Here is a 21161-nt window from a genome sequence, read left to right as displayed (position 1 = left end):
GAATTAACCAATTTTAGTTAATTAGCAAACGAACTGCGACAGATACTCGTCCATCTATATAGTGTCCGCCACGCTAGATAGACGAATAGTGACGAAATGATTATCGCATCTCTTATATCCTTCCTTTAAATATTTGTTGCCTGCTGTCCTTTTTTTTTAATCGTCGGTTATATAAAAAATGTAGGCCAATCCACTCTGTGAATGTGGTTGGTCAGCGAAGCTGTGGAGAGCAACCTCCAAACTGGTTAACCATGTACTATTTGAAATGATATGACATAAAGACTTTTGAGTGCACCTCACAACAACTTTATTACTTCGAAATGACTGTGATAACCGCTTGGTGATCGCTATGATACACACTAATGTTCTCCGTTGTTACTTGAGAGAGGTTCTTGGACAAAGGTAAATCAATGCATAACCCGTGCACACTGTTTGGTTTGACTGGGATCATTCAAGTACACGAGGTCAAACTCTTCCATCATGAATTGGGTGAACCACTCGTTTTCTGGTTTTGAGATGTCTACATTAAAGTCTCCAATAAAACCACCGCCGTGCTGTGATCACATCTGACCTAGGAGAAACGTGTGCGCATGAAATGCTCAATGTGTGCTTTTTCTTCGTCTTAGCATGACATTTGCGATTGGTGAGAAATCGTTCTCGGACCACAAGCGATCACATACATTACACGTAAATCCAAACTCTTGGTCCAGAAATTGTCTCTTAAATTTAGGATTTAGCGTGTTGAAATTCTGAACGTTCTTTTCGTGGTACTTACGCCCCTTTGCCGCGTTTACCGATTGAGGAAGTTCTGCATTGTCTTGCCACATTTGGCGCTTGCGCTCAGCCTCTGAGGCACGAACCGATGCGCCCTGCCCAGCGGGAGCACGACGCCGTTGTGCATAGTGACGTCGCTGTTGCGATAAGGACGAGCTAGGTAGCGCCTGAGTTTGCCCTTCATGTCGCCAGAACTCTCTCTAGTACAAGCACGTAGTTGCTAGGGGAGTAACTTAGTGTTTTCTGGCGGGCACCGTTTGGGAAATTCACCTTCTTTAAATAGAGAATTTTAGTTTAAGGAAGGGTGAATTTTGAAGGCAAACGAGATCGCTATGGAGAAATTCAGAGTGCAGGACCTCCTTCTAATTTGCGAGGAGTTAGGCATTTGCGCCGGCTCCGCAAAAACGAAAGAAGCAGTTCTCGACGTCATGAAAGAAGAGGATGTGACGGTCGAGGAGGCTGACGACGCTTGGGAAACCATCGTTGAAAGAAGGGAAAAAGTAGAGGAGTGCGAGAAGCACCAGCGTGAAGCCGAAGTGCGCAAGCATGAGGCAGCGCGACAGCACGTTCTTCGGATGCAAGAGCTTGAACGGGAATGCCAGATGCTTAGATGGCAGACAGCACGACGCCAGCTCCACACTTTCAGGACAAACGAGGATATAGTTAATTTCCTCGCCCGTTTTGAACGAGTGTGTGAGGAAGAGGGTGTCAGTCGGGAGTCGTGGACCGAGCGATTAGAAGCGCTGTTCCCGTTCAGTGTAACGTGTGTCATGAAGTGCTTGTCCGACGAGAAAGCGCGAGACTACGACAGGGCTAAGAGGGCTTTGTTCAGCCACTTTGGTGTAGCATGTCAGGCCGACTTTGAAGGCCAACATGAGAGAGAAAAAGCCGAGCCTGTCGAAGGTAGCAATGAAATAGATACTTTAGAAAACTTTGCAAAAGGTGTGATGCAAGGGACGCACACACAAAGCGAAGATAGCGGCGGATTTCCCGCACCAGAAACGGAAGGCCCTTTAGGCCAAGTGTGTGCGGCGGCGGCAATTCCGGCCAGCCTGCCAGAGAAAGTTGCCTGTCTATTTTCGGATAGTTCAGAGCAGATGTGCAAGGAAAAAAGACTGTTTTCTCCAATTAGGAACAGGGACAGCTTTTCTTCAAGGAGGAACAGGGATCGGTTTTTCACCAGTAAGGGAGCTTTCAGGGCAAAACCACGTGAGGGAACTCGGAAACTAATATGAGTGTACCCTATTGAGCAGTGGTCAGAGGACCAAGTTACGATTCCAGAGGCAGCTGCAAGCAGTGACGAGTTAAACGCGTTAGTAGCCGGAAGCGAGGTGAATGCGGTCACCGAAGAGAACGGTGGTTTTCCCGCCCTAGAATTTGTGGCCGACTGCGAAGGCCAAGATGGCAGTGACAAAGATTGTTCAGACAGCGCTGAGAGGGCTGTGGTGCCAGTAGTTAACGGACACAGTGACAAGCGCGAAGAAACACTTGTTTCGCCATTTAGCGAGGCTGTTTTGGAAGCCAAGGCCGACTTCGAAGGCCAGCGAGAAGTTTTGCATGCTGCCGACGGCAGTAATGGAGCTAGGCCAGCTGAAGAGAGACTTCATGACGAGCTAACTTGCTCAAAGGTCAAATCTGGTCAAGCTTTATTAGAAAGGCAGTCACACTGTGAAACCCGAGAGGGCAATGAAATTTCAAGTGCGTGTGCCGATGCCGCAGGCTCTACGAAGCATGCCAAACAGAAAAGGCGTAGGCGCAACACGAGAAAGGCGGACGCGGTCGAGGCGTCTAGAATCAAACGTGCAAAGCGCCAAGACGACAGGGGCAAATGCGCGAAGGTCAAGATCCAGTCAGAGACTGAAAACACGAAGGAGGGTAACTCCCAAGCTTAGCTGATACTTGAGGTGGGGGATCGGCGTGACGCACGTCGTGAAAATGAGAGTTTCGCGAAGATTCAGGTGTGGTAAATGTCGCCTGACCGCATCGCGTACAGGGCAGTGTAAGCAGAGGGACAAAGGGAAGCGTCCGGTATGCCGCCACAGTAGCCGATTACTCGCGGGGGAAAAGAAACGCCTCGCAGATAATGGGTCAGTGCGCGCACGGGTCTGTCAATGCATCCCCCTCCCATCACTTGGAGGCTGCTGTTCTAACGTCGCAGCTACAAGGTGGCGCTGAGCCGTGCTCGCTCAGAGGAGTAATTTCAGAGGATACAAAAACAGAATGGACATATGCAAATTTAACAGGACTATTTGAGCTAGAGCTTACTAAGGTACGAGTCAGGACAAAAGGGAACAGAAGACGTAAACCCAAGAGCTGGTGGGATGAGGAGGTTAAGAAAGCCATAGAGAAACGCCAGGAAGCATCCAGGGAACACAGATATTCAAAGCAGAGGGGTGAACCAGAAGCTGATGTAGGCAGAAAATGGAACAACTTCTTAAACTGTAGAAGGGAAGCATCCAATTTGATCAATGAGAAGATCAGAAGAAAGGGGAGCCAATGGTTGTCAGAAGTAAACAAAAAGGATAGAAAAGCAGCGAAGAAATTTTGGAAACATCTCAACTCCTTGAGTAATAAGACTAGCCTAGAGCAGAGGTTTATAGTTACAGCTCAAGGTGTTCGACTAGAGGGAGATGAGGCAATGGAACATATAAGAACAATGATGACAGAAAAATTTAAAGAACGAAACATAGCATGTGCTCAATCAGGTGAGGATGGACTAGTCAGTGCAGTGGCTCCACTGGCACAAAGCGAGTGGGAAAGGGCAGAGAAGAGGGTTCCTAGTAGCACGTCGACAGGTCCTGATGGCATCCCAATTATGTTGATAAAGACATTGGGCCCAAAATCTAAGAAGCATTAAGAGAGGCAGTGAGCAAAATGATAATGGACGGTAAAGCCCCTGATGGGTGGAGACTGAGCAGGATGAGCATGATATATAAGGGAAAGGGGGACAAAGCCGACATAAACAACTACCGTCCAATAACAGTGACGTCAGTGGTTTACAGGGTGGTGATGCAGATTATAAAGGACAGACTGCAGGCATGGGTGGAGAGCGAGGAGGTGCTGGGGGAACTACAAAATGGGTTCCGAAAACAAAGAAGGTTAGAAGATAATCTGTTCTCACTGACACAGTGTATTGAAATAGCAGAAAAGGAACACAGGCCCCTATGGCTTGCCTTTCTGGATATCAAGGGAGCCTATGACAGTGTAATCCAAAAGGATTTGTGGGACATACTGGGCACTCTAGAGGTGGAAGATGGTGTAAGAAATCTTTTAAAAGATATCTATAAAAGTAACAGGGTGCTTATAAAATGGGAAAACAAGGTATCTGGGCCTATAGAGATACAGCAGGGGCTTAGGCAGGGGTGCCCTCTGTCACCTCTGTTGTTCATGCTGTATTTACAAGGACTAGAGAAAAAATTAGAGAGGAGCGGACTTGGCTTCAACCTTTCCTATTTCAAGCAGGGAGAATGGATTAAACAGTCATTACCAGGACTGATGTATGCAGATGACATTGTACTTATGGCTGACAGCAAGGAAGACTTGCAGAGATTAATGGACATCTGTGGTAAAGAGGGAGATAGCTTAGGTTTGAAGTTTAGTAAAGAAAAATCGGCAGTCATGACTTTTAATGATAATCAGGGCAGCGAGCATAGAATACAGGAGGTTACGCTGGAGGTGGTGGATAAGTACAAATATCTTGGAGTGTGGATAAACAATGGGGCTGAGTACCTAACGGAACATGAAAAATATGTGACGGCTAAAGGTAGCAGAAATGCAGCTGTGATGAAAAATAGGGCACTGTGGAATTACAATAGGTACGAAGTGGTGAGAGGGATTTGGAAAGGGGTGATGGTCCCTAGTTTGACTTTCGGCAATGCGGTCCTGTGCATGAGATCAGAGGTTCGAGCAAGGTTGGAAGTTAAGCAGCGAGGGGTAGGTAGACTGGCTCTGGGAGCACACGGAAATACACCAAATCAGGGGGTACAGGGTGACATGGGATGGACGTCATTCGAGGGCAGGGAAGCCAGCAGCAAGATAGAATTTGAGGAGCGATTGAGAGAGATGGCAGAAAAGCGCTGGGCAAGGAGAGTTTTCAGTTATTTGTACATGAGGAATGTTGATACAAAATGGAGGAAGCTGACCAGAAAACTGTCAATCAAATATTTGGACTGCAGGAGGGGTGCAGACCAGGAAACAGCGGTTAAGAAAAAGGTTAAGGAAACAGAGAGGGGTCTGTGGAAAACAGGGATGCAGACGAAATCAGCACTGGGCACATACCGAACTTTCAAGCAAGAAATTGCCAAAGAAAATATCTACGATAATTCTAGGGGAAGCTCTTTGTTGTTTGAAGCCAGGACGGGAGTATTGCGGACTAAGATGTACCGAGTCAAGTACCAAGGTATAGACACGTTGTGCTGTGCGTGTGGAGAAGAAGAGGAAACGGCTGAACACCTCATACTTTTCTGTAAGGGGCTTAACCCTACAGTGCAAGGCAACGGGGCTGATTTTTTCAAAGCATTGGGGTTTAGGGACAGTGAAGGCAAAATAGACTTTAAGCGGGTAGAAATGACCAAGCAGAGGTTATCTGATTGGTGGATAAAATTAAGGCAGGGGTGAAATTTCACCCACCACAAAGTACAAATTATGTTAATGGTCATGGCTAGGTGGCGTATGCCACCGCCCGATTTAAAGGGTTCAGCCTCATCCATCCATCCATCCATCCATCCATCCATCAAGGGCTGCAGAAGATAGCGCCGACCTTTCCTTTCTCAAACGAACCACTTAGTAGGCTAGAAGGTGTGTCAGGCGAATTAGTGGTCTTTGCCTTCTTCGCGCCCGCACCTTGCAAAAACCCAGGAATGCGCGACCCCCTCGAGCGCGTCTGAAAGGAAAGGCCACGGTGCGTTTGAGGCCCGAGAATAGAGAAATGAGGAATACGGGTGGCAAATATTTTTGTCCTTTGTATTCCGTCTGCGGGAGATTATTGAGCCTTGAACATTCACAGGCATAAGGAATACCGCACTTTTTTGTTAGGTTGTTAACCTTTTCGGCTCAGGTTAGACCCACGATTTAAAGGGGAGTGTTTACGCAACGACAGCTATAGAATTGGAACCCAAACAGTGTCAGGGTTGCATATAGTTTGGAAGGTCACGCACAAGTTGCGCCAGTTGATGAACGACGCTTTTGCGCGATGTCGTGACAATTCATGTTTTGTTTGACAGTAGTGCTTTTCTTTCGAGGTACGTTTTGCAAGTTGCATTCATTAATATTCAATTCTTTGAGGATACTTTGGAACAACTTTGAGTTTTAGGAACGTTCTGTTAGGCAGAGGGCATTGTTGGTCTATTCTGATCGTGGTGGAGGCAGATAATTTTGAGTTAATTTAATGTTTGCTTTAGGAAAACATGACAGCTGAACGCTCGAGAAAGGATTGCGTCAGTGTTATCGTTTTTTTTTTTCGAGGAGATACGTAAGCGGAAGATAAAAAGCGTGAATTTAGTTTTGACTGCGACTTGTTTTAGATAGTTCGCGCCAGTTTTCGTTAGGGTAAGGCTTTCTTTTCGGACTTCGCGATTTCTAAAAGTAACGCTCTATCAGGTTAGATATTGTTTATTCTGCAGTATACTTCAACTGATTTTGGAAAGCGTCGGATGATTGTTACCGCGCGCACGTGGGGAGGATCGCGCCTTAGAAATTGGTTGCGCGGATCGCCTTTAGCGATAAATTTATTTTTTATTTGTCGTATTATCTAAGGGCATGTCACATAAATACGGCCACCTGCTCAGATGAAGCATAGCATTAAAACAGTACAATTTAGAAGTGCGCCAGAGGAAAGGCAGAATAAGTCAGGCCTTCTGAGCCAATTTGGGCCAATTTGGGCAAGTGGTAAGTCGTAGATGGTTTTCCCATTTGCATTATGTTTTGATTATGTTGCTCTCTTGTGCTAAGAGTTACGGACTATGAATTACTGAAGGCCAGTTCTCCATTCGCCTTCCTGATCTGCGGAAGCTCTAATTCCTAATTACTTAGCTTGATTACATAAACCCAGTTGGTGTCTGTTTGCGAGGAAACATCATCGGAAGTTTCTTGGTAGTCGTCTGGATCAACGCGCACCTCAATTGCGTTTCAGTGTTTTCTTTAGATAGGGGGTTGTCAGATCATTGGAATTGGTAGAGTCTGCGATGAGAGTGGCTTGCAGTGGCGCTTGCGGCATTGTGTGTGGCTGACATAGGTCGCTCCTTTGAGCTTGTCATCTTGCATTTGTGCAGTCCAGTCAGAGCCCAGCTATCAAAAGGCCTTTGGCTGGAAGATACTCATTCCTGGAAGCAGCGGCCCCATGGCTTTGAGCAAGGCAGGTATGAAACCGGCCGAGCTGCATCGAACAACTCGACCTCCCGATGCATCATCTGGCGGCGGGGGTGCTGTTGTGCCTGGCGGTCCTTCGGGACAAAGGAGGCCTTACCGACAGACGTGAAGCTGTGGGTATACAAACATCTGAATGTCTGGATCATACAAAATGCCTTTGAAAAAAAAGTTGATTGGTGCCTTCTAGCTCAGCTGGGCAAGAACAATAATATTTCGCAAAAATGCAAGGACATTTTCGGCAAGAAAAATAAACGTGGAGATTGAGTTTATAACTTCTGCAAACATGGGGAAATATGTTCAACTATATCTGTGACGGTCGAAAAAACGCTGGTTAAATTGGCGCGGAAGGATCCATCCATCCATCCATCCATACATACATACATACATACATACATACATACATACATACATACATACATACATACATACATACATACATACATACATACATACATACATACATACATACATACACACATACACACATACACACACACATACACATACATACATACATACATACATACATACATACATACATACATACATACATACACACACACACACACATACACACACACACATACATACATACATACATACATACATACATACATACATACATACATACATACATACATACATACATACATACGCACGCTTTGGTCGGTTGCCGTGGATGTCCCACCCATGGCCCACCTTAAATTGATACCAAACATTATAGTAATCGTGGTCAAATGCTTTGCAGGAATCGTGTTGTCTGTTGACCATAAGAATCGGCACGCTTTCCGCCAAGGGTACCTCGATACGACCTGGTGTCGAGGCACCCAGACACAGCAGCGCATATGCTGCACTCTGCCCAGCTGCGAACCCCATCGCAAAGAAGAATGTGACAGTTGACAACTTTTTTTTTCTCTTTATTGTGGAGTGCACAAAGCAGGAGCTATGCTTGCAGTAGACTCGCTGAGCAAATGGAGAGCCCATGCAAATCGCGCTAGATATATATGCAACAGCAGGACACAATAAATTCCAAACGCTGGACCACAGCACTGTCAACGCTAGTCGGTTACTACTGTGGGATTTCGCCCATGAGCAGGCATCCTTACAAGGATCTAGCGCTACCCCTTGTACGAAACAATCAGCAGAATTCCCCTCATGCCCCGTGATAAATTTTTATTCATTTTCTGATCGTACGCTGATCGCACGATACTCTCCGCCACAAGTGACGACGCATCCGTATATTTGTTTCGGTAGAAGCACACAAATCTCGTCGTGAATCGTGGTGTCGGGCAAAGCCAACCACAAGAGAATACTATAATGTGCTATATACTTGAGTGCGCGGTTCAGTTGGAACGGGGAAAATGTTTTTAAGTTGTCTTTGTACATCCGTACGAGTTACGACGGGCATTCGTGAGTTCTGTCTCGATGCACCGACATGAGGTGTAGTCGCCTTCTTTTCTTTTTTTCTGCCTTCCGCGTTATTCTCGCATTGGAATACCTGTATAGATATGACATTTAGGCAGGCAGTCCTTCAAATTGTAGACCGGCCGATTCAAAATGTATCATGTTTACCGCGCGCGGACGAGTGCGTACGCTAAAGAAAGAGTGGGAGGCCAGAAAAGACGGGAGCACATCATGTCTCGCTGCTGCCGTCGATTTCGTTGACGCCCTCTGGCCAGAGATCCGGGCGCGTACGGCGGCGGATTGCGTCGACGAGAAATCTGCGGAGTCCCGAGATGCGCGTCCTGACGGCATCGTCGTCGAGCACGTAGCAGCCGACGTTGTAGCTGACGATGACCTCGCGTGCGACGACGCCCTCGAGCCTAATGCAGCCGTCCACCTCCGCCCGATGGTAGGTCATGTTGTAGAAGCGGACGCACAACTGTGCGATCTGCTCGGGCCAGCAGATGGGCGGCGGATCGCGGCCTGCGTGGCACCATATTCACGCGCATGAGTGAGCGGCTCGCAATGCGAATCCCGTTACGAATGTTTAAAAAGAAAATACGGGAGCTGTAAAATACCCCTGCACTGGTTTGCAACGCTCAACAAAAGTTACAGTGCAGAAATAGCGAAAAAGGCTACGCTATTTGACATTTGACTTCCTATACATGAGGCCTGTGGTTGACACGTGTAGTACGCTGCACTTGAGATGGAGGGCCCAAATGCAATGCAGTTTCTGTATCCTGAGAACTTTTCGGGGCATGCAGATGTATATACAGGATGTCCATTTTTAAGTTTTACGGAATTTTTAGAAATCGCCTGTGGCAGGTCGCATAATTCTTATCGTTGAGCTGGGTTATTGAAAGAGGCGGACATTACTAACACGAGAAATCTAAACACATATTCAACTAATTAACAAAAATCACTAATTAACTTCTTATATAATTAAATTACTTTACGACACATATTCCAATTCACGAATTGTAACCGGTGAGCTTGTCAAGCGTATCCACTTGGAATGAATTTTAATAATTTCCAGAAGTTCGGAGATATGCGCCATCAAACTCGCCGTAAAAATGCACTGTTATTCCACTTACTTTTTTACCGAAATGCTGTTTTGTACATTGAAGCACAAAAGTAACTCGAACGCCCATGTATTTCGTCCCACACTTTGGGAAATAATATCTCGAAGCTGATGTCATGCATCCTGGAAATTCATTTCAAGTGGATGCCTCTTGCAAGCTCACCGGCTACAATTCGTAAATTGCAATTTGTGTCGTAAAGTAATTAACTAAGAAGTTCATTAGTCAATTTTTGTTAATTAGTTGAATATGTGTTTCGATTTCTCATGCTACTAATGTCCCCCTCTTCGAATAACCCAGCTCAACGATAAGAAGTATGCTACCTGTCACAGGCGATTTTTAAAAATTCCGTAAAGCTTAAAAATGAACACCCTGTATATATGCATGCCGGTTTTTGTGCGACCAGCGCGGTGCGTACTCTCGTGTCCCAGGTTCCGCACCCCGCCTATAGCGGCGAAGAAATTAAGTTTCTATCAAAGCTCCTGTGTTCGGAAAATTTCTGCCAGCGATTTTATGCGTTGCACGAATATTGACGGTACTGAGCGCGTCACTCTTGTCCAGAGAGCCCTAGTGCGTTGCGGAGCAAATAAAAAATTCAGTGCAACTTCGCGCGCGCGCTACGCGATAGAAGCGAAAGACGGCCAGACGTGGTTGCTGTGCTGTTGAGTTCAGGTTTCGGCGCTTCAATGCTATGCGGCTTGCGCGTCCATGTTGTTGCTACTGCTCTCGAGCATTTAGCGTCCAACATAACAGCTACGCTGATATATGGTACCGTAGCTCAATTATTTCGTTGTTGATTTCTCCGCAAATGACTGCTCGACCGCTCTTCGCGGTAATTACCTAATCTGTATTTGTAGCAGCGAGAGTGAGCCCTAGATTTGGAAGAGCCCTAGATTTGGAACCTTGCTATGCGCAAATGGGAGGTAGCAAGTGACACTGAATTGTCGTGCGAGGAACGCTGCAAACGGATGCCAAAGGTTTCCTTCAAATGGCGCCAGAGTTCGCGCCAGTGGTAGCACGTGGGATCCACTAGGAAAAAAATAGCCTAGCTGAACTCGCGTTCTGCGGGTCGATGAGATGTCGGCCATTAGTATAAGCAGGCGTATTATTTTTCACTGCTCACCTGACACAGTTCGGTTGAGGACAACGTTGTCATCGATGGAGATGGTGAAGCCCAAAGCGTACTGGTCGGGGTAGTACGTCAGGTTGCTGCAGGCTGAAAAGTAACACAAGTTCCACTAAACAAGTGTAACGGAGTTTGAACTACGGGCAGGTGAAATGAATCGGAAACGACAACGCAGTTGTGAGAACGTGAGGATAGTAAGCATCGAGTAGCCTGCAAAAATAAACGCCTAAATTTCTTTGTGGACTCGAACTGAAGTGACCTTAACGAGATAATTATTGTGATCGCTTTTATGCCTGGGCCTTTGTTTTCGATTTGCTTCCTGGTCGCATCATGCCACACGTAGGTGCGGTCTACAAGACCGCGCGCCATATAACAAAGCAGAAAGAAAGAAGTTCTCACTAATCCGTTTACATAGCCAATTATTTTGTGTATCTTGCACTAGTTTACAGTGATACGGGGCGTTCAAGAGCTAGTAGCTGCATTGTTTTGCTCTTATCGGACGCTTCTTTGCTGAAGGGCTAATTCGAGGGAAGTCCACGAAACAAAACCTTATCACCAGCGTCTCTTCCAACAGGTATGCAGTCTTCGACGAATATTTCCAAGCCACTGCGCGCGTGAGAAGAGCTGCTCCTCGACTGTACGTCACTGGGAATCTGTCAAATCAGAGTCCAAGGATGTGAGTTGTGTTTATCTTTTACAGCATTGGAGTGCTGAGGATGTAGTACAAGGCCCGCATCAAGGTCTTGATTCGCGCTGTACTGAGCGTTCATTGTCCTGGACGCACCTGAGAAGGACTGTACCAGTGCTGCACAACTTGCGGCCTCGCAAGTGCAACAGTAACCGTGACCTCCTACTCGTAAGGTCAAGTGGAACCAGACACAGGTCTAGAAAAGATGCTTCTACACTAGCCGGCACCGTGTTCTTTCCTGTCATGCATTCCTAAACTGCGCTCCACTAACTGCAATAGACTAGAACTAGAAGGGCGTGACTACCTTTGTTCTTGATGCCGAAGCGTGGCGCTGACATGTTGAAGCAGCAGCCACACTCGTTGCCGACGCACTGGCACCAGCGGGTGTTGCTGGGCCAGATCAGAGTCTTGTTCACCTGATCCTCTTCGCCCGGCTTGGGGACCACTTCGTCGAACTGCGACACGTCGCCGGCGAGCGGGTCTGCTCCCCAAGCTGTGCGCATGTGTTCAAGAAAAATACCATGAAATACCATCCTCTAATTCGCTGCGGTCGGTTAATACGAGAGAGGGAGCTAGATTTTATTTACAGGAAAGGCCGAGTGGTCGGCCTGAGCTGGGCTGCTCTGCATTGGGGAAGAGTGAAGGGGAGGGAAAGTATAGTGATGAATGATGATGAGAACGAGCGGATGCGTATGTATGTATAGTATATACTGACGCCAGTCGTCCCATCCCGTAGCATGCAGGGACTCGTATCTGTTGATACGAGCTCAGCATTCCTGCTGAACAGCAGTAGTTTAGCAAGGACACAGTCTGCGACGTGTACGTACCTACGAAGCACGAATATAAGGGCTGTCCCGTGCATGCGTGCCCAGCGCACACTAACGCTTTCTTCAGAGCTGGCTTCTCCACATTACGGGATATTGTGTGGAGAAGCCCGCTTCTGTGACCATCGTCTTTCAGGTGATTGCGCCACCAGAACATCGATTTGCGTTAAAGAGGATATCTGAGGCGGGCCAAGCTGCCACGAGCAGCTTTGTTCCCCACTTTCCCTCCGCAATACTGTATTTGTTTTGCGGAAAATAAAGGTTACTCACTCACTCACTCACTCACTCACTCACTCACTCACTCACTCACTCACTCACTCACTCACTCACTCACTCACTCACTCACTCACTCACTCACTCACTCACTTACTTACTTACTTACTACTTACTTACTTACTTACTTTACTATTACTTTACTTACTTACTTACTTACTACTTACTTACTTACTCACTCACTCACTCACTCACTCACTCACTCACTCACTCACTCACTTACTTACTTACTTACTTACTTACTTACTTACTTACTTACTTACTTACTTACTTACTTACTTACTTACTTTACTTACTTACTTTACTTACTTTACTTACTTACTTACTTACTTACTTACTTACTTACTTACTTACTTACTTACTTACTTACTTACTTACTTACTTACTTACTTACTTACTTACTATATGCGGATGCAGAGCGCTTCGCGCACGCCGCGTGCTGAACTCGGATTTCGCAACGCGCCATGGCCTTTGTTCCCAGTAACTCGCACGCCAGCAGGCGGCTCGGCCTGTACTGGTAATGTTTCATGCGTTACAATGCCCAGCAGTCAACTGGAACTCCCACGTGCGTGCGTGTGTTCATTGATGATTGATTGATTGATGGATTGATTTTAACTCTCCAAAGCAACTCTGAGGCTATAAGATACACCTTAGTGGAGAGCTACGGATTAATTTTGACCACCTGGGGTTCTCTAAGCTGCACCTAAATATAAGTACACGAGCGTTTTTGCATTCCGCCCCAATTTAAATGCGGCCACCGCTGCTGAGAATCGAACCCGCGCTCAGCAGCAGAACGCCATATCCACTGAGATATACCGCAATGATCTGCATGCGTGCACGCGCGAGCGAGCTCACGTGTTACAGTAACAAACTGGCGTAATTGAAAATGAGCAAGTGAAATGGCCACTCTGTTTCCAAAGCACCGTTCTCGCATAGTGAGACCGCGCAAGACAGATGTGGCTCCTTCTTGTTGCGCGAGTTGCTACAGATACCTGTCATGTTCGCTTTGATAATTTACAAACAGCCACCCTATAGGGATTGCCGGTGGCAAGTTGGAGTCAAATCATGCGCCTTGCTTTTGAGCCATTGCAATAACAATGGCGTCTAGGTATACTTGCCAGCATTTGTGTCTGCACAGACTGGATTAATATGTTTCATTTGACCGCGTGACACGATCTGCGCGCGATATGAAATATTCGTTTATTGTGATATCCAAGCGGAAAGTCACAGCACGCAACAGCGCAAACGAGAAAACATGGAAAAAACGCACCACGAGAGAGAGTTTTCAGGGGAAAATATGGTAAGTATCCGATTACGATTATAAGGGTTGGCGTGCAGGAGCGACGAAGTGTTCGCTTCTGGTAAGTGTCAACACTTTTAGCTTTGTCTCAGAACGGAGTCGAACTGATATGACGACCTCCTGCTACGGTGCAGGTGAAAGCAAAATGCAAAAGTACAATGCCGTTTGCTCACGCTGTTGCGCTGGTATCTCCGTTCTGCTGCTTTTGATAAGTGAATTGGTGCGTACGTCGCTTCGGCTGTTATCGTTGCGTCGCAAAGCACACACCCTGAAAAGCGCGAGCAGCAACAAGATATGAAGATAATCATATATATTGAGAAAAAAAAAAGACCCCAACACAAACAAGGACAAAGGTGTGTGTACCAGCGGATTTGAGCTGACATCTACCCGACAAAAAAGCGAAGTGCCGCACCACCGTTATAGCTGGGATCGGTCACTCGGTGCGCCGCGTAGCCGCCGAGTTTCAGCTTCTTTTAAAACAAATTATGCAGATACAACGCACATCTTGGAATCTATGTGAACCGAAGCTTTCAGGAAGCGGTTAATTATATGCTGTAAATTTACCCGTTTAACTGTCTGCGTCTTTAACGTAAAGGAAACTGACGCGCGCGCGTGTGCTCTCGCGCACCCGTTGTTTTTCGGCACATACAGAATTACATACGTGATACCGTGGCCTAATGCTTAGAGCGTCGGGCAGCTGTGCTGGGGTACCGAGGTTTGACCCCGCCATCGGGCGCGTAATTCCTTTTTTTTTTTTTTTAAGTATGAGCTATTCGCCAAGACAGCAGCAACATCCAGCAGCCACGGTCAGGAAAAGTCCGCGAGAGTTCGCTAAGAAAGCTGCGTTTTAAAACGTTGGTGTGTTGTGTCACCTGCTGTAACAAAGTAGTTTGATTTGATTGCGCCTTGTATACACACAAAGTGCTGTGTATGTATGCATATAGTTTGCTATACTACGAGCTTTTTCGATCGAAAATGAGCAAGGGGTAGCTGTGTGGCGAGTGTACTGTGGCAAGCTTTTCCGGCTTCAAGCTGACCACTTTGTCGAACGTGAGAGCTCGTGCCAAAACGAAAGAAAAGACCTACTGATGAGTGCCTGCAGTGATCGAAGTGGCATCAGCGGATAGTCTTTGGACAACCACTGCAACTATACGTACAGCGTATATGTCTCTTGCGCTATCGTTTGGCCACAGTTTCCCCACGATAGAGTGTTTGATACTTATTTAGAGACTCATGTTTTCTGCGTCCCGCAGACAACCTTGCACGTGCTTTTATATGCTGCAGACACGTTGCGTCAGGGCTTTTTGCACTATACATGTGAGAAACGATTTGTCTACGACAGTGCCTTAAATATCTAAAACTAAAAATATCCTACGGTTTTACGTGCCACAACCAATATCTTATTATGAGGCAGGCCGTAGTGGGGGGCTCGGGGTTAATTTTGACCGCCTGGGGCTCGTTAACGTGCACCCAATGCACGTTACACGGGTGTTTTTGCATTTCGCCCCCATCGAAATGCGGCCGCAGCGGCCAGCATCTGATTCATTTACCTCGTGCTTAGCAGCACAACACCAAAGCTACGAAGCAACCATGGCGGGTCATATTACAGCGAGGCTATATACCTCTACCAGCCAAGGATATTTTCGTGTCGTTGGCGTAAGCAAAAAACGCCAGGCTAAAAGTTGAATACAAACAGCGTTGCTTAGCGCAGCTTGCAACACCGACACCGCGTTCCAATGCCAACACCGCGTTCCACCGCGTTGCAATGCCGACAACGCGTTCCAGCAGATCTGCTCCGTGAATGCGTCTCTCTCTCTCTCGGACTTACGGCCGTCACTGCGCGTTGTATAGTGCAGCTTGCAACACCGACACCGCGTTCCACCGCGTTGCATCATATATAAAAAAGGGAGACCGGTCTAGCAACTCATTCAGTTCATTCCAGGCTACCATGGGTAGACCACGGAAAGTAAAGACGCGAGAAGAACAGCGTGAATATAATGCTCGAAGAAAAGAACAAAACCGTCTCGCTCAACAACGTCGTAGGCAAAACCTAGCAGCTCTCGCACAAGACGCTGAGCGCAAGCGACATGCTAGGGAGAACCCAGCATATGCCGCCAGAGAAGCGGAGTGCATGCGTCAGGCTAGGCAGGACCCAGCATATGCCGCCAGAGAAGCCGAGCGCAAGCGACAAGCCCGCCGAAACGACGAGGAGCGACGTGAAGCAGAGAACGCTGCGAAACGACGCAAGTATCACGCTGATCGGTTGGCCAATTTCAAGGGGGCTAATTCTAAATTTAAAACTCAACCAACCGCCATTCATGGATCATGCATTGATTTAACCTTAGCAAAGAATATCTCTGCAGTGAGAACTAAAATCTCGGTGTGTATCACACTGATCATAAAGCAGTCGTGAATGTCGTTGTGAAGTAATAAAGGGTGTGGTTATGAGTACATTTCACTTGTCTCTGGTTTCACTCTCTGTAAAGCCACGTGTGTGAATTCAAGTGACGTCACAATGGGTAATCGTTGTGGGTGTCATTTACAGCTTCGCTGTCCGATCACATTCGCAGCGTGGATTGGAGCCACAGTGTTTTTCAACTAATTAATGTGCTTAAAGACAACGCGCTCAAACATAAGCTATGTAAGGCTCAAACATAGCTGGAAACGTACAGCTTTGTGTTATAATTTGAACATAACAGAAAGCGCTTCTCTCACGAGGAAACCGGAAGACCAAAAGATTCCGAGAGGTGGACTATTGATATATGTAGGTATAGAAAAATGTCTAGTTGCCGAAGTCTTGGATAGGATATCCAAATTTAGATCCCCGACACGGATGTTCATCTTCGAAGTGGTGTGTGTGTAAATTTGGAAGTGAGCTGCAGGTATTCCATGGACGAATTGTCTCACTGGGCGTGGCCGCAACTTTAGGGTAAGGGGTTATATTGAGCATGTACTGACCGTGCTGATTCGCCAGCGCCGAACCCACGAGAACGGCCGACGCGAGGGCCAGGACGAGTCGCAGCGGTGGTGACATGATGGCGCAGCCGTGTCCACTGGCCACGATATCTGAATATCTGGATGTTGGAAAGCCTGCCGCTGTGTGCGCCTATCTATATACGCGCTCAGCCGTCGCGAGTTGGGCGCCCTCCCCGTCCCCGTGTATATCGGATGTCGTTTCGAGCGAGAGCCTTGGCCCTCACGCTCGAGTGCTGATATGGGGCCGCCGCCTCTGCTGCTGCCCCCATGTGCGCGCCATGGTGACAGCCGACAGAAGCCCCGCGTACACATTCGCAAGTGCCGGGTGCTTATCCTTCCGTGCCACTGATCTGATTCCTTTCTGGCGACCACGACTCGAAGGGGTAAAACTTCAGACTGTATACTGCAACAACCATTGATGCATTTTTGAACAGATCGATGTAGTGACAAATGCGAGACGAGATCTCCGGATAAAATTAGCAGCGATGCAAAAATAGATGATGCACGAACAAAGTGAGGTCCAAGCGACTGTGCTTAGCAGGCAATAAGAGGAAGCGCGAGAGGATACGGAGACGCGGCGCGGTCATTTCGCGCAGCGCTTCTCGGGACACGAAAGCGATCGTCACCACCATACTAGGCCATGGCGTCGTGGACTTGACGGATGCTTGCAAAGGAACGCATCGGCGCTATTGCTTTGCCTAAATTAACGCAAAGGGTCACAGCTGGGGATTTGGAACGATCACGACCGAGAGTCACGCCCGGGCCTCGGCGTGACGCTATATATATGAGCACCTAACCTCCGTGGCCGATCAACTGGACCCACTATAAGGAAGTGGCGTCCCGGACCGACTGCATTACATCTACTGTACGTTAAGTTTGCAGACCCGTTTTTCAACTCATTACTGTTATCACGACAAAAAGTACTTTGTTGCGATGCGCCACTAACTGGTGGATTTCGATTGATACACGATGGCTTCGCACTGACACAAGCATGGGCGCAATACGCGCGTGCACGATCCCTTGTAATAGATATTCATGTTAATAACGTATACATCGTTCAAGATATGAAAAAAATTACGATTAAAGTGTTATAAAAACATGATATTGGTTCTAACTTTATTTTTCGAGATGCGAATACTTGTTACGTGCCATTCGGTGGATTAATCAGCTGGTGCAAAACTTGACGCTCCCATTCGCCTTTCCAACTCCTTTAATATACTTACTGCACTGAAAAAAAAAAGCAATAAGCTCACAAGTCCTCGTATTTCACTCAGGTGACGGTAATGCTGCAGCATTGCAGCCTTTTTACGTCAAACCACTTTCCTGCTCCTCCTTCCCCGTTCTGTCGCTCTCACCCCACAGTTCCCTCTGCGAGGACATGCCTCTCTACAATGCCGAATGCCAAGTGTCTGTATAATGCTAGCACATTAAATCTCTTGCGAGGTGAGTAGTATTAGTGAGTTAGTGACCAGTGGTAGTATCAGCGGTATCCTGCACTAACTAGCATTAGGAACGACCCACACGTTTCTTTTTTCTTTTTTTTTTTTTACACTTCCCATTACCCAGATACAACGCTGGCGGCCCAGTTATTTGGCGGCCCAGTATGACTTCAGCGAGTTTCCATTGCAATGGTATCTAAGCCTTCTCTATAGAATGATTAACCAGAGCCAATAAGTCATCAGGATACTCCTTATACAAACTTTTTATCCTTGCAGTGGTAACCCCATCCGGACCTGGAGCAGCAGCGGGCAAACTTACAACCACGGAGGCCAATTCCAGTAATGACACCTCCTCGAAATTGTCCACACAGCTAAGCAATACCGAGCATAAACTATGAGCCTTTTGATTCCAATTCATATGTCTCATTGAATTAAACGCGGTTTTCAAACAAGTCTTAAAACGAGTATAATTAATAAAACTTCTCTTATGAAGCCCCGGAGAGGTTAGCGGACCTACTACTTCAAAAACAACAGGCAGGTGGTCACTGTTTGTGGCGCAGTCAATCGTTGACCATGATGATACAACAATATTTGTTCCAGAGAACGTGAGGTCTAAAACAAATAAGCGAGACTGTCCTCGGAGAAACGTAACTGCTCCAGTGTTCGCGCAGGAGAGCCCATTATCTACTGTCCATTCCCACAGTCATTTACCACACTGGTCCGTTTTGTATCCCCATGATACATGGTGTGAATTGAAATCACCAGCTAAGATTATATCTTTTCAGCAGTTTGCTATAACTGAATCTAAGGAACGTAAATCCCGGACCCCCACAGGAAAGTTAGAATTTACGACTGTGAAATGTCTACATTCAGGCAAATTTATTTCTACCTCAAGTACTTCGCTGTCTGGGGCCATTAACGTGAATGCTAACTTTGTTATGTGGCAAAATTTAGTTGAAACAAATATTACAGTACTTTCGCCTCTATAGTAGGATGGTCCAAACGAAAACATCGATAATTCCGCAAGGAAATTTTTTTTTCCTGTATACGACCAAGTTTCTTGTAAAAGTATGATATCGGGACAAAATTGATGTGTGAGATGAAGTAAATCTGTTGAAGCAGCAAGTATAGAGCGATAATTCCACTGAAGCACTCTCATCAGCCCTCGGGCGGCGAGAGCACTGCAGTGGCAATTGCTCTTTCCAAAATAGAGTCTGTTAACTCGGCTAGGGCTTCTATTAGGTTTTGAATGGGGACGAGAATTTGAGGCAGCATTCATGGGGGACCCGCGACGTTAGGGGGCCCGCGACTCCACATCTATGGTCAAGCGCTAGACTGCGCTTGACGGGACCAGCTATATTTGATTCCTTGTCAGGGAAAGAAGACCTAACATTTTCCGTACTGCCAATTGGCAGATTGGACATGTTGAGCTCAGGTACAGCATTAGGTTTTGACGTAGCAAGAGGTACAGAAGTTGCCTGCAGCAATTGAATTAATTGTGCGGACACAATTTGCGATATACAGTCAGACACACTTTCAACGAGCCGTTCCATGACCTTAGCCATCGACTTTTCTACCACAGCTGCACTCGCTTCTGAAATGGTTGAATCCATGGCAGCGGGCTGCCGCGCCACAACACCAGCGTAACCATGTGATATTTCCTTTACAGCTACAGTAGCCTCCTCTACGGGAGCAACGTCTCTTATCTATTACCTAAAGAATTTGAACTTCTTGTGATATAGGACAGTCGGAATTATTAGCCAGATGGGCACCTCCACATGGGCAACACTTCTCTAAAGTTACGCACTCATTGCCCGAATGTCCCTCACCACAGGTGCAGCAACGAGGAATAGACTTGCAGCCACCCGCGCTATGTCCAAAACACCAACAACTACAGCTCTGTAACGGGCGCGATGCAAGAGGGTCTACACGAAAAACTAGAGGCCAGATTTTTAATTCTGAAAGACATGATGTACCCGCAAACGTGGCAATCACAGATTATGTAGGCACACGTACGTTAACAGTCACGCGGTTGCACCGATAGATGGCAATAACACCTGCCGCAGAGAGCTCTTCTAGTGTTTCTGACGGACTCAGTCGAGAGTCCACACCACGAACTATTCCCTTCGTGCATGCCAGATGAGGTGGAATGAATGCGTTCACCTTGACGGAGCCAAACGAGGAACATTTTAGTAGAGCTGCTACACATTTTAGCAGATCTGCAGACGATGCCTCCTCGTCCAAATTGGCGAACGTCTGTGATATGCAGATAGTGATAAGTTATAGCTTAAAGATCCGCCTGAATTGCTTGCGGGTTGTTGATTCGAATGGAGTCGCCATTCAAAGGTACCAACGCCACCGGAATGCTGCTCACTCCCCTACGAAAAATGTTTCTAGGGGGGACAGATCAGGAGAGCCAAGATGGTGGACAGCCCCCAGCACCAGACAGACCCGTATTCTTTGTCGTCTGCTCCAGGCAGAATGTCTCGCTCGGGTTGTCGTAACTTCGTAGCAATATTATCCCAAGTGCGCTTGTTTCAATCAACCACAAAAAGCATTGTGCTTCTATTGTTCGATAGCGATAGCCACTGCCGTGTTTTTTGTCAGGCATATGTATTACAGCCAGGGTGTCGAACCGAACTTTTTTTTCAGGTTCGGTTCAGGTTCAGCTCTGGAGCGCAAATTATATTGGCTCGAACTGGTTCGGGTCTTTCTGAACCGGTTGATTCGGGTTCAAACGGGTAAGAAGAAAAAAAAAAACCATTGGCGTCTCATGCACCGGTTTCCGGAAAAACGCGCGGTGCTCTTAAAGAAACATACAAGTTCGCTTGGGTATTGTGCAGAACGACTGAGGACAGTTTTCTTCTTCATGG

The 21161-nt window shown here is 46.9% G+C and overlaps 1 protein-coding gene and 1 long non-coding RNA gene across 3 annotated transcripts; one reads left to right on the top strand and one right to left on the bottom strand.

Annotated features, from left to right (window-relative positions):
- Nucleotides 1–8036: 8036 nt before the first annotated feature.
- LOC119436589 (uncharacterized) lies at nt 8037–17029 on the bottom strand. The gene is made up of 4 exons (XM_037703477.2): nt 16832–17029; nt 11781–11969; nt 10786–10878; nt 8037–9066 (listed from the first exon to the last, which is right to left on the bottom strand). The coding sequence occupies exons 1-4, from the start codon at nt 16905–16907 to the stop codon at nt 8774–8776; spliced, it is 651 nt and encodes a 216-aa protein (XP_037559405.1). The 5' UTR covers nt 16908–17029; the 3' UTR covers nt 8037–8773.
- A 110-nt stretch (nt 17030–17139) lies between these two features.
- Nucleotides 17140–19253, top strand: LOC125941524 (uncharacterized). 2 transcript variants are annotated; one of them, XR_007464414.1, is made up of 3 exons: nt 17140–17232; nt 18416–18480; nt 18565–19253. It is a non-coding gene; the product is annotated as an uncharacterized LOC125941524 (long non-coding RNA). The 2 variants fall into 2 exon arrangements; XR_007464415.1 differs by lacking the exon at nt 17140–17232 and adding an exon at nt 17588–17714.
- The last annotated feature ends 1908 nt before the right edge of the window (nt 19254–21161 follow it).

Source organism: Dermacentor silvarum, chromosome 1 (genome assembly GCF_013339745.2).
Source record: "Dermacentor silvarum isolate Dsil-2018 chromosome 1, BIME_Dsil_1.4, whole genome shotgun sequence".
Classification (NCBI taxonomy): Eukaryota; Metazoa; Arthropoda; class Arachnida; order Ixodida; family Ixodidae; genus Dermacentor; species Dermacentor silvarum.
This window is presented reverse-complemented; position numbering and strand designations above follow the sequence as displayed.